The sequence below is a fragment of the Taeniopygia guttata genome, chromosome 9 (assembly GCF_048771995.1).
Source record: "Taeniopygia guttata chromosome 9, bTaeGut7.mat, whole genome shotgun sequence".
NCBI lineage: Eukaryota > Metazoa > Chordata > Aves > Passeriformes > Estrildidae > Taeniopygia > Taeniopygia guttata.
Window position 1 is genome coordinate 21,484,379 of NC_133034.1, and position 14,309 is coordinate 21,498,687.

Below are 14,309 nucleotides of genomic sequence, written 5' to 3' on the forward strand. Positions count from 1 at the left end.
ATTATTTCATCATGATGAGGAATTGAATTCACTGCACATAACTAGTAAGTTAAAAGCTCTAGTATTTCAAGTGTTTAATTACTAAGAGAGAACAAACCTGGGTATGTTTCTATAAATATAAATCATACAAGCTATTTAAAAGAAGTCATTAGAACACCTAACTTTCATATCATCACTATAACCTTTACTGGTCACAAAGCCACAAAAACCGCTCCAGTTACAGACCAGAAACATCCTGAGTTGAGGTAAATTCAGGGCTCCCACCCTTGCTCCACGATGCACAACAGCACTGACCTGCCAGAAGGGGCCACGTCAACCCAAAGGGCTGTGTTCAATTAAAATAAAGAATTAAAACAGAAAGAATTAAAACATTTATTGGGCATAAATATATTACATATACACTACAGATACAGTTAAGTCTTACATACATAGTGTAGTATTTGCAAAATCTATACATTAAAATTGATATGGCAGTTTTAATATAATGCATATGAAATAGTCTAAAATTTACAATACAAGAAAACTTCTGATTATTTTTTTTAAAGTTGAAAAGCTTGGAATGTATGTTCCCATAGTGAGGTAAAAACATTTTATTTTTCTTTTTCAATTTAAAGAACTGTGCAAGGATAAGGTTCATACACATTCAGTTAGGGCACTTCTCAATCGTGACACTGAATACTGAGCTACTGGAGCCAACAAACAGGATTAGAAAACACTTCAAGTTCATAGAGAAAAAGGCAGAACAATATAAAAACATCTCTCTCCTTCCTCAAGGGTATTAAATACGTAGTGTTTCATTCTACCTTTGTTGGTGGTGATTTCTTTGAGAGCAGAGCGCCCTGGGGTCAGATCCAACCCCTGCCACTGCTGGACCAGGGGCACGAGGAGGTTTGGGAAGGGCCAAGGCATCAGCAGTGGTGGGTCAGGGACAGCATCCCTCAGAAGAGAAGGGTGTGACACCAGTGATCTTTGTCACTGACACACAGGTGACAATCAGATCACCGTGGCAGGAGTCTCAGGCTGAAAATGCCAAATCCACGGGGCCTGTCCCAGCTGCTCCAGCAGGATCTCCCAAAAGCTCAGGTGTGGACTGGGGGCTCTGGTTGGTGTGGTTACAAGGGACCAAGAGATCAGCAGTGACAGAGATGCTCTGAGTGGGACTGACTGCTCTCCCCTCCACGTCTGCTCACTGCTTTTAGTAGCACTCGTACTTCAAACTTTCAAAATCGCTAATCTAGAGCACATTGGGTTTTTTCCTTTCTTTATTAAAGCAGTTTTGTTTTCTTTTCTTTAAAAAAAAAAGGTGTCAAGCTCGGATTTCATAGCAGCACTGCTCAAACAATATACCAAAAATAAAAAAAGGCAATCTATTCAAATTTCTGGGTTTTTCCAAACTAGCGGTCTTTTCATCATTTTAAAAAATACACTCTTCTCCCCTCCAATGAAAACAGCTGTATACTTTTTGCTCACAAAATACAGATGCAAGGTCACAGAGTTTCATATCACAAATAAATTTAAATAAGATGTAAATAAATTTGACAAGCCATGACTTTGGCAAAAAAACAAAAAAATATATATATTTAGCTCAATGCCATTAGTTTGTAAGGCTAAATCAAACTAATTATAGTCAATAACAAAATACAGAACATTTCTAATATTTGCTACATCTAGAGAGGCACACAGAATAATTCATTGATCTTAGCACTTTCTTTCCAGAGATGATTTTGATTTTGGATACATGTAAACGTTTGAATCACTGATAATGGGGTTTTTTTTGGCATTTAATGTACTAGATGCTCCCATCTTCAAAAACACAAGAAAATGCAAGAAGATTAATAATACTAGGAATGCTGTCAGGTAAAAAGTTGACCTAAAGTACAACAGTATAAAACAGACAAAATGTAACATGCTATGGGGAGGGTGGAGAGGGGGGTTTAGATTAGTACATAAGTACACTTTTTATTTTTTATTTTTTTACAATAAATAAAAAGATTGCACTGTAATTGGTATTTAAAGTACTGTATGCAGTATATAGTATAAATAAACCTAAAAACAAAAATAATGTTGTTTTTTTCCCCATTACTTTGGTTAAGGGAATATTATGCTAGTACAGGACACTGAATCTTAGACGATGGAGACAGAGCACAAAAAAGCTAGGACAAAAGCAAAATCAAGTAGCAAAAATATACAAAAACAAGAGGCAGGGAAATACACTGTGTCTGTTGCACCCTTTTGGAATCTATTTGCACCTCCAGCTCATTTATGTCCCTGAGGTACTTGCACAATGTTGACTTAATATAAATAACCCCATGACTCAAGAGTTAAAAATCTAGTGTCTCGATGGATTAAAATGTGTCTGGGAAGGGGCAGGCAGGAGGGGGACACTGCCACCAGAGCAGGGACCATTCCTCTGCAGGACTCTCATCTCACTTTTGCCAGGTACCAAGTTATTTCAATCAGCCCCATGGTAAGAACAGCATAGACACCCTTCTAAGGTATTTAAAACAAACAGATGCGATTTCTGATACCTCCAAGAAAGCTCCATAAAATAGATACCCCTCCAAAAATAACAATAATATTAATAATAAAAAAAAGATCAACTGACAATAAAGTTTGCTTCCATTGAGTGTAAATCTCACCTAATTCAGTAGAGGCAGTAAGCTGTCACCAGCTCGAATCATATAAATCAGGCTGAATGTAATAGAATAATATCTAGCATTAGATTAGGAATACTTACATACAGTGACAAACAGACAAGTTAAAGCAGCTTTAAATAGCTGAACATGGGAATAACTAACTATTGCACAATGCCCTCTTACTTAAAATTACTGCTAGGAATCAAAATGGTAAAAAAAAGAGATCTATAATGCTTCATAATTTATACGTAGTTTGGTTATTTGATTTCTTATACAGGCAGTTTATAGTGTCTGTAACTGTAAAAATAACAGGCAACTAAGAAAGTTTTTCAACTGCAGGATGTTGTTCCAATTTAAATGCACTGAACAGTTAAAGCAAAAACTTAGGTTTTATCTTGAAAAACTGGGGCAAATGTAGTGAATAATTCATAGGCAAAATTGCTAATACTGTTCAAGGAAAAACTGGTACTTGACTAACACTGTATTCTAGTCTTACCACTATACATACTTGTGACTAATGTTTAGTAGGAAAAAGAAGAGACAAAAAAAGTGACTCATTATTAAAATTTCCTAAATAGTAAGATAAAATAAGAGACTGCATGAACTTCAGTGAAAAAAGCCAAAACCAACATTGAAAAGGCAAATTGTTGACAATTTTGAAATCGTGAAGCAAAAAAAAAAATTAAATCTTGCTTTTGGTATCTGGTTTGCTTGTTTCTCCAGTTTGACCACTTCCTAGTTCTGAATTTCAAAAAGGTGCATCAAAACACTGATTTATCTTTAACTGTAAAAACAAGAGCAGTATATAAAAACGCATGGTAGAATGAAGGGCTTCAAAACAGCAACAACAACGAAAAAAAAAAACGGGAGGAAAAAACCAAGAAAAGGAGGAATATCTGAATAAATGTGTGGATTATAATGCGTAGCATTAGTTAAATCTGTACTTTAAACTCCGGTTGAATTGTCTACTTCATAAAGAAGTACTGTAATATACAGGCGAAGATGACGGAGAGGCTGGCGAAGCCGAGCACGATGAGGGCCGCGAACTGTTCGTCCGTGGGCACCGCGGCCTTGGCCTTGGCGTGGTCGGCGCCGCCCGGCTCGCCCGGCAGCGCCAGGGCGCCGCGCTGCAGCGCGAAGGCCACCGAGGGGCTGAAGGGGCCGCTCAGCTCCTGCCAGGGCTCCAGGCACCGGCGGCAGGCGCAGACGCGGAACCGATAGTCCGTGTTCACCTGAAGGCCTGAGATGTGGAATGTGGTTTCTTCTCCCTTGTAGACCTTAAAAACAAAGCAGGCAGCGCGGTCAGACAAAGCTCATCCCGCTTCCACGGCGGCGCGACGGCTCGTGAGGGCTGCGCCGCGCGAGTCCAGTCTCAGCCCTGTTAATGTTTTAAGTTTTACAGATCCTGTACTAATTAATATGATTCCTGCATCAGTAACTCTGAACTTCACAGAGTTTTAGTAAGCTCTCTCCACAGAGAGACAAAACGGACAGACGGAAAACAGGCAGACAAAACAATCCTCCCAAGCCTGAGAACCAAGGTCACCCTCGCGGCCTCAGCCCCTGAAAAGTATGAACAAAAATGACTTTTGGGGAAGTCAACCGGAGAAAGGCACCTTTCTTACTTTCTTACTTACCTGAAGGTGTAATTGGACAATTAGTCACTGATATGCAATTAGCCCAAACTTACATCTGTCTGAGAAACTCGTGACCATTGTCCATCTTGGGTGTAGCCTCTGCAGGGTTTTTGCATTACCCAAGGTGTATCTGCTGAAGGCTTTTAATAAATACCTGCTTTATTCTCTACTCTGTCCAGCCTCTGTTACAGGCAGTCACTCCAGGCACCAAGTCAAGTCTCTAAGGAAATGCTTCTCAAAGGAAGGAGCTCACTGGGTCAACACAGATTTTGGAAAAACAGAGGCAAGTGGAGGATTTCTCAAGTCTCAACAAAGTGCACACAGGGACAGACAACAAACACATCACTCAGTGCAGCAATGATAGCACACACTAATCTGTGGGCATGATAAAGGCTACAAAGGTACTTCTGCACTCTGAAAGTGTGACTGTACACCTAAAACATGTCTAGGACATAATCACCCTGTCTGGCCCCAAAAGGAAGAAAACCTGCAAACAAGGTTATTGGAAGTCATTCAATGTGTAGTGGTAAAATTGCTTACAAATTTAATTTTAATGTATTTCCCCCTCATATTTCTCTCAAGAAACAGCAATCTTGCCAGAAATTGTACTTTGAGAATTGTGAAAATAATAAAGTATTATTAGGGTGTGAAAAATTTCCTCTTGATTGCATTATATTTGGTTGTTTACTAATCCAAACCCATCACCTATTTATATTAATCAAATGTAGGTAACACATGACTCAGAGCACAAGTCACAGTATCAGAAAGGAGAGAAAAAACTGAGTATCTGAGACAATTTTGTGATTCAAATGGAAAAAAAACCACTGGAAATATTCACAAACTCTGAAAACACATAATTTATATAATGGAGAGTTGTTGAGCCTGGTATTTTATGAAACAAAAAAAGTCATGTCTGCTGGGAAAAAAAACCATCCTGAATTTCAGATACTTCTTCCTCTGCTCATTTACCATTTCCTGTCTCTTGGCTGTGGGAGCAAAAGCCTGAGAGCATCTCTGTCTTCCCAGAGGCAAGAACTCATCTTAGAAAAGGGAATAAGTGAGAAACTGGTGCCAAGCCCATAGAGGATTTCCTGTGTGTTACTCTGGAGTAAGAAATGAGGAGGAAAGAGAAGAAACCTGCTCAACTAAAGACCACTTAAAGAACTCAGCTCCCCAGCTTTCCTGCCCTGCTTGTCCCTGAGACTCATTCCTCGGTTAAAAAGCAAGTTGCTGATTTTTTGAGAAGGTCTGTGACAAAAAGATTAAGGTTCTTCTTTCATTTGTCTTCTCCTTGCCCTTTCAGCTTTCACAGCTTTTCCAAATGTAGTTTGAACGATGGCGAGTCTGGGTTTCCAGACTAAGTGCTCTAACTGGCTCATGATTCTTGCACCTCAGGCACAGATCAAGAAACAACATTTAAATAAACGCTTCCTTGCTCAAGTACTGCTCAGCATTTGCAGGAAGTTCCCTCCAGGTCAAGTGATAGGAATACAACAAATTCATCCCTCAAACCCCTGTGACTGGCCACAGCCATGCACAGCTGCCTGTTTGTCTTCCCAAAGCCAATGAGGAGTGAGTCACTGGGTTACAGTAATTGCAGGGAAAACAAAACTGAAAGTGCTGTAGCAGCCCACAGAAGTGATGTGAGGGTTGAAATATCTGTTTGCACAGCAGCTCCCATCCCAAGAACACCCTGCCACTCTTCTCCAATGGCAATTCCATTTCTAACACCCACCTGCTGTGGGCACCTCTGTTGTCCCATAGGACAGGCAGGATTCTTCCACCAAACTCCCATTTCTTTAGATTCTGAGTCAGGGCAACTCAAAGTCCTGACAAAATCACTGTCAGCAATATTTGCTTTCTGGTGCTGCTGAAATTAATAATTTAATTTCAAAGCATACAGCCAGAAAAGCTCTATGTGCCTTTGCCACAAATAAACCTTTGCAACCAATACAATCACTTCTGAACCAAAATAAAAAACCCAATAAAATCCAAATAATGAGATTTAATTTAAAAAAATTACAATCTAAACTTTATAAATTACATTTAAGAGATACTAGTAATTCCATACATACAACCTGTCTTTGCACTGAAAATATCCTGTCCAGTACAAAAAAAATCCTGGGTTTTTTACTTGTTTTGTTCTGTCAGGGTGGTGAATACCAGCGTAACTGGAGGCCAGGTTTGGCTAAATCTAAGACCTATATCTTCATTACAGTCTAACTAGTACAGTGGCCAAGTTCACCCAAGCCAGCTATTCAACAGCACTTCTCATACAAAGGCCAGACAGCCAAGTGAGAGAAGAGTGTATTTGTAAGGGAAGTTTGAAAAATTGTTCAAAGTGGATAGATTATGTGAATTAATATCCACCAATGATAAAGACAAAACATTTCCTGCAGTAGCACTAAGATGGTTATGAGAATTGTCCTGCTTTCAGTGGTTTGGTGAGTATTTACCTCAGTAGACCTACCTATCAGTAACAGGTAAACAATTATTAAATTGTCACCCACTCCTGAGAGCAGCCTCTGTACCCTCTGCCAGGGGCTGCAGCAGCACCTCAGAGCTGTGGCAGGATGCCCCCAGCACAAACACATTTATTTGTGAACACTGCTACACTCTGTGAGTGGACTTCACATATACGACAGAAAAAACTCTTGACAACTATGAATAAGGTCTTTAAATCTGCCAAACAAATACGAAATCAAATATGACTCTATGAAGCAGAAATATTATTTTATATGTAGTACATTATGCCTTGGTGGTCAGCAAGTGAAGTGCCTATCCAATTTATCACTTTCAGTTCCTAAAAACAGTGTTTTGGTTTGGACACTTCAGAATACAATAAAAATGTGATGAGCTTTTTGCCTGGCTCCCTCAATGGAAATATCATCACAAGTAATAAACTGCTGCTGAAGACTCTTATGGTATTTGGTCCTACTGATCGAGCTAGAGAGATAAGAGAATTCCTGCAGGCAAGGATTTCTCAATTTCACTGATCTCATTAAATAATTCCAACCCCATCTCCCTCCTTTCCAAACAATAACAATGACAGCCATAATTGCCCTAAAGAAACACACCAAAATGTACAAGGTAACCTCACCTGGTTGTTGCACCCTGATGCAATGGCCAATGTCTTTAATAGCTAACAAAAGCCTATTTTGAATGCTGATAAAAAGACAGAATCATAGAATGGTTTGGGTTGTAAAGGACCTTAAAGACCACCCAGTTCCAACCTCCTGCCATGGGCAGGGACATCTTCCACCAGACCAGGCTGCTCCAAGCCTGGTCTGTTCAACCTGGCCTTGGGCACTGCCAGGGATGGGTTTCAATTTATGTTGAAAACATACCCACTTCAAAAGTTTAATTCCTTCTAAGTCACCTGACAGATTTCTTTTTAAGAAACTGGATTATAATTTCATCCAAACCCAACATCAACTTCACTCACTCCACTGCTGAGATACTCAAAATCCCCTCAGAGTTGTGTGTCTCCTGACCAGAGAACCAACAGTGCCTCAGAGAACCTGCCTTGAGGTTGTCTGCACTGAAAAACCCCAACCAAAGGAAATTATTTCCTCCATCTCATGACACAAAACTGATGCCAGGAGGCAGAGGAAATACTCAAAGCAAGTGGCATTAATGCCAACAGTTTACTGTGTAATTCTGTCATATTCTGGCACACAATCAGCAAAAGTGCCTTTGACTTACTGAAAATAGAGAAGGAAACAAAATTTTTGGCTGACTAAGCTTTACAGAAATTATCAGTTCACTAAAGTGTTTCAGATATTCTGTGTGTGTCTACACAATATAATCCAAATAAAAAATAAACCTAATAATTAAAATGAGAGCTTGGTGAGGACAACTGGGCTCTCCCAGGCACCTACCTCTCAGTGCAGACCTCAGAACTGCTTAAGGGGATTTTCACACACCCAGTGTATCCTACCCATATTTTTCCTTCTTCTGGAAAGCATTTGGAGACAGGTTTTTTTTCTCAGAAGAGAAGTGGCAGAAGCTGATGAAACACTGCTGCCTCCAAATTCTTGGAAATTTCAAAGGTAGAACATTTTGCTTCAGTGGCAAACAATTTAAGGATAAAGAAGCCTTAAAAAGTTCAGCTCTCATTCTCCATGGTCAGCTCTTCAAAGTATTTGGTTCCTGGGTGATTTCATCCCCAGAGCTGTTCAACTGGGAAACCAAACCTTAGGCTGCTGGGCATTCCAGCTGTTATCCCAAACTGCAGCTCCTGTGGGTGCTGCACAGCCCAGCCCACTCCTCTAAATCTATTTTTAAATTAAAATTAATTAAAGCTATGCAAACACAGAAACAATTTAATACACTTTGGAGATAAAGTCTGACTGAGTGAGCTATACTGGATAGAAGTGCATGAAATAGAAAAACAAATCCAGGCCACTGATTCCTGGAATCTCCTGTGGCTTACAACCTGATTCATAAACAAGGAAGATTTGATTTCCTAAAAAGAATTGTCCCATTGCTTTTTAAAAATTATCTGTAAAGATAAGCACACAAATACACAAAAAGGAACATATTGTGTGAGAAACAAGGAAAGGAGTAGTTAGCATTTTTTGAAATACACTCTCCAGGGAGCTAAAATGTCATCTGTTTAGCTCCAGCAAATCCAGTCCTTCAGACAATTCTCAGCAGAGAAATATTTACAAAATATTCTCCCAGAGGAGGGCAGGGGTGGCTATAGTCCCAGTCTGGAAAAAAAGAGCTTTTGAGTACTTTCATATCACTTTTGCTAGATCAAATGGTGAAAAATCAGCAGATTTTGGGTTGTGGAGGGCTACAAACACTGGTGTGCAGGGGAGGGAGGCAGCTCAGGTGTGACAGTCTAGAGAGAAAGGACAGCTTTACCCAACAGCATATCAGTGGCTGATGTTGCATTCCATGAATAGCCTGAAAATCTAGAGTAGATTTCACTGGTGCCACCCTTCAAAACAATTTGCAAAATATTTCTAGTATAATATACCCCTTTAGATATATATGTAAAATATATTTGTCACTTGCAGGGAACAAAATATGTTTAAAAATAAGTTTAGGACTTGCACTTCAAAGGTAATTAACATATCATTAACATTAATGAACATATTAGTGCCAGTACTTCACAGTAAAATAGTAACAGGTGATCACAGGCATGTCAAAGCAGAGGTGAAATGTATTAGCCAAAAAATCACTGAAAGGTGTTTCTGTATTTTATCTTCTGTGCACACTGCAGGAGCTCAGAGCACACAGCCTCTGCAGCTCATGGGCAGGGCCGTGCCCCAGTGCTGAGACACCACCCACAGTCCTGATGGAGAAAAAACACCTTGATGGGCAAAGGTGAAACAGTGGAAATCTCCCTCTTTTCCATGGCTGGTTATCAGCCAGCACAACTACACAAGTCCCAGTGTCACTTGGAGTATTTCAGCCAGAAATCTTCTCCAGGGAGATACAACTCCCACAAAAACCCCTCATCAGGCTTGTACCTCATGAAAAATGAAGACCTTCAACATAAGAAGACCCTGAAAGTATTTTTTACTTCCTTTTTACTTCCTTCACTGCTGTTTTGTTCACACCACAAGCCCTGGACTGTGCAGATGAAGCCATCACTTATGTGCCAGGAACATGAAGCTGTGCCCAGCTCTCCCCAAGGACTCCAGAGCATTTTAAACTCTGGGACTCCGTTCTCTGAAGCGGTACCTGGAGGTGACACACCACAGCTACTCTGTACATCAGGCAACAGCAAAATGGCTCCACTTATCCACTTGCCACTGACATTATGAGGCCAGCACAGCACACACGGGTTTCATTACCTACACCAGCACCAGAAATGTTTCCTGACAAAAAAAACTGTTCGGTTTCTGCATCTTTATCACCCCCATGAATTGTCCTCCATTTTTGGTGTTATTTTTGATAATTCATTAGTTCACAGCAGCACTCAAAAACAGCCTGAAGAGGAACTAAGACACAATTGCAAAGAAAGCACTAACTTATACATATTTTTAAGAGTTCAATTAGTACAGCATAAGAGTTTAATTAGCATAGCATATCTCATTTCGTATAATTTGGATTTATTTGGAATCTGCATGACAACGAAAGGAAGCACAGGAAAAAGAGAGCACAGAGATGAAGTGCACTGCAAATCACACAGCCAGAGGTGTGATAGATGAAATAAAAGACCTAACTGTGAATGAGCTGTTCTGTTTCAGGGTATCTGGGGAAGTATCCACTTGTGATGTCTAATCCAGACAGACAAAGGAAAGCAGGATCAGCTGTACTTCACTGCCTTTATTTCCACAGTGACAGAAAGGATACACAGGATACACGTGCATCAAACCTCAGACAGGAATGAGACAGGTGAACAAACCACTTAAGGTATACTTGATTGAAAACCTTGATGGATAGTCTTGGAACTGGCTTAGAAAGATTCATCTTGTGACTTCATCTCATCTCTAGATAATGGTTAGAGCAGCCAGCTCAGAAGCAAGCATGAGTGGACAGAACTGTAACTTTTTAAAGGTTAGTACAGTTAAAAATAGTGATTAGCCACAGAAAGAACACAAATCACTCCAATAAAATAATGATGTTCTATATACTCCCTTAGGGGAGAAAACAGCCCATTACAGCCCTTAATTTTGACTCAGCCTTTACCAAAGTGCACCTGACACATCACCATAGGGTGTAATTCAATACAGCTGAAAGAAGCAGCACGGTGGATTTTCAAAACCATTTCCATTATCCCATCAATTTAACAATATTAAATCCAGACCATTTTCCTACCTGCTTGTATTCAGATTCTCTTCCAACCAGTACCTGCAGAACATAACCAACAGGATCTCCCTTCATGGGTGGGACCATTTCCCAGGTAACTTCACAGGAGTTTCCTCCCAGCTGTGTCACTCGAGGGGCTACAATAAAAGGAAATGTGTTACTGTTTAATATAAAGACTGCACTGAAATCTTGTTTTATGAGCACTGTAATATATACCAGAACATTTAAAAAAGGCTAGAGCACCTCTTACCTGTCAGCTCTTTGAGCTGCTACAAAGGAGGAGTGGATTTAGAGAAAACTTTCAAAACTTAATTGCAGTGCTGTGCACTGATCTTTTCAAAGCAGAAGCCAATGCACAAATTACACAGGCATTCATAAAAGCAGCAATTCTGTGAAGTTCTGAGCAAACACCTGTGCCAGTGAAGATGCCTGTGCATCCCTCCTGTGCCACAAGGCATTGAAAGAAAGGAATAATACCAAATATTTCATTCAGGAAAAACAGGAGAAGGAATGTGAGAAGAAAAGCTAAAGAATCTTATGAAGTCCAGCCTGGGAAACAAAAGGGCAAGCATAATTTTTAAGACTTGCACTTGAATATAGCTCTGCTGACACCCACTTGATCAGACCTGCTGTTTGTAGCCAGACTTAAGACTAGTGCTTTCACTAGAACTCCAGAGAAATTCAATTTGTCAGCTGTTACAAGGCTGCTGTCCTTGGCAGAGGCTCTCTCACCAGCTGAAAGCCCAGGGATGCTGTGCCTTGACCCACAGCAAGCTCACAGGTCAGTCCAGCAGAGCCCACACAGGGGCAGCACATTTTTATGTACAACAAAGCATCTGCCACTGGAAAGCATGAAAAAAACTGCAACACCATGAAGGGGTCACCAACCTCTTCATCAGGCAGAGCCAGCAAGCACAATATAAAAAAAAAAAAAAAGAATAAAACTGGGAGAAACAAGAGTGCTGAACACTTGTATCAGGTGGTTAACACGTGCACGTGCAAGGACATGAGCTTGTTAAAGGCAATCCAGATCCCCAACCCTACAAAAACAGACAACAGGAGGGTCCACCAAAGAAACAAATGCTGGTGCATACATTACACACATTTTAGACTGATTTGTTACTTCCCAAGAGGAACACTTGAATCATGAAGGCCCAAATGTAATCAATATCCATTTACTTCTCTCTGCACATCTGCTAGTGTTGTGAGACTGATAATAGATGCCTTTATCTTAGCTGACAACAATCTCATTTTTTTTTCCTTCTCCTTCCATCCCTCACTTCAATACATGTAGATTTTTGTCTGACACTTAGAAAACACTGCCATTAACAACAAAGCTATTCTAGGGTTGGCATTACTGAGAGAGTAATTAGGAGACCTTACAGGAGAACACACACTTTCTTCTGATAGATAAAAAAGCCAATTTAAGTTTATCACGTAAATTCTTTTGTATTTGTCTGAGCACAGAAGAGAATCAACACCATAATTTTGCATCAGACCAGTCCTCCCCATGGCATCACCTCCCCTCTGCTCACTGGCAGAGTTTTGTCATGCCCTTTTCTCTGTCACAGCCAGTGTTCTGTCAGGTACCCGAGGTCCCAGCCCATGCAGGACCTGGTATTTGCACCATTTTTACTCAGCTTGATACTCAGTCCAGGGGATGAGTTACACTTATCAGGAATCAACAGGCAGACTGGAGTTCAAAACAAACACCTAGGTGAGGTGAACTGAATAAAATGGATTTTTAGCCAACAAAATGTGAGTGTGACTACAGCAGCACCCTGGGTCATTCCAGGCGAGCTCCCTTCCCTAGGCTGGGCAGCACATCCCACACCTGAGTAAAGGTGTGCACCAGGGTACCTCACCCCTGGCTGAGGATCCTTACCCTCAATTACACAGATATTTTTTGCTGGAGAGTGTTCTTCTCCCTGGGGGTGGCTCAGAGCAGCTGACCCAGCAGGGAAAGGCATCCCCAGCAGTGTTCTCCCCTCTCTAAAGATTTGTTTACAAAAGGTGTCAAAATCACCAAAGCCAGGTCTGAAGTACCAAGAAACAAACAAAACCTCTCTGACAAACTGTCAGTTGTTGTTTCTCTCAGAAAATCACAGGGCTTGACAGGGAGGACTTCAGCACCCAGGAGAAAAGGTGCATTTGATTTTAATTCAGTTGATCTGATAGCCCATAGAGCAAACCCACTGCCTTTGTAACAGGCCTAAGAAGGACTAATTAAGCCTAGAACAAAAGGTCTAATTACATGAAGTTTTATAATGAAACATCTTTCACTGTGGGTATTACTTCTGCTCCTTCCTTCCTCCTCTTCCTCAGGAGCATAATTACTTAGGACAAAATTTACACACAGCAAAAGACATTTCATTATAAAACTTCATTTAATTAGGCCTTTAGTTCTCCTAGTGGAACACATACTGAGTTCTAAGTCTAATGCTCTATATGTGAAATATCATAATTAATTTTAGATATTAAAGGAAAAATAAACCCTGAAGACCTACACTGGACATCAAATACACAACAAAAAAAAAAAAAATTAAACTTTACTAAAGCTTAAGTTGGTAAGTACACACACACACACTACAGCTGTTAGATCCCTTGTATAAATGCTGTGGTAATCCAGAGCAATCCCCTGGTAAACATTATTGATAGCAGCAGCATTTGAACAGTTTTTTTAATTACAGCAGTGGCTGACATAACCTTTATGTTGCTTGTGTGATTTTTTCTGGGTGGTAATTTAGCTTCCCACCATTAAATAACTTCACAACTCAAGAGAAACCTACAGTCAGCACAAACTGGTTCTTCACAAGTGTTTGTACTACTTATGGTAACCCTTACAACCTCCCCTCATACTTACCAATTACATAAATATTTACATGCTACTTACATGTAAAAAACCATACCACATACCTTTGATTGCAGGTGGGAGTGACTTAGTTGTGCAGAAGGTACAGATTTCTGAGAAAGGTCCCTCCCCAGCATCATTGACTGCCTGTATTCTGAACGAGTAACAGGTGGATTCTGTCAGCCTCTGGATCTTGTACGTGTGACTTGGTCCCCTATAAATTGGGATAAACCTGAAACAATAAAAATGAGAATATCTAGTTACACTGGAGTTATTGCACTTACCAGCTCCAAGTATCCATCTTGTGAAAACTGGCACCACGTGCCCTGCAGGGCTGTTAAACACGTGTATAAAAATGTCCCATTAATAAACACTAATGATGAAGAGGAGGTCAGGAAAAGCAGAAGTTCATTGTCC

The 14,309-nt window shown here is 40.3% G+C and overlaps 1 protein-coding gene across 2 annotated transcripts in view; it reads right to left on the minus strand.

Annotated features, from left to right (window-relative positions):
• Window positions 1–358: 358 nt before the first annotated feature.
• Window positions 359–14,309, minus strand: part of FNDC3B (fibronectin type III domain containing 3B) — a 187,165-nt gene continuing 173,214 nt past the window's right edge. For both annotated transcript variants that reach the window (XM_072933671.1, XM_030279927.4), the window contains 3 exons: window positions 13,958–14,124; window positions 11,051–11,178; window positions 359–3,913 (listed from right to left, as the gene is read on the minus strand). In XM_072933671.1, coding sequence (XP_072789772.1) covers window positions 3,602–3,913; window positions 11,051–11,178; window positions 13,958–14,124 — 607 coding nt within the window. In that variant the 3' untranslated portion in view covers window positions 359–3,601. The remainder of the gene's footprint in view (window positions 3,914–11,050; window positions 11,179–13,957; window positions 14,125–14,309) is intronic.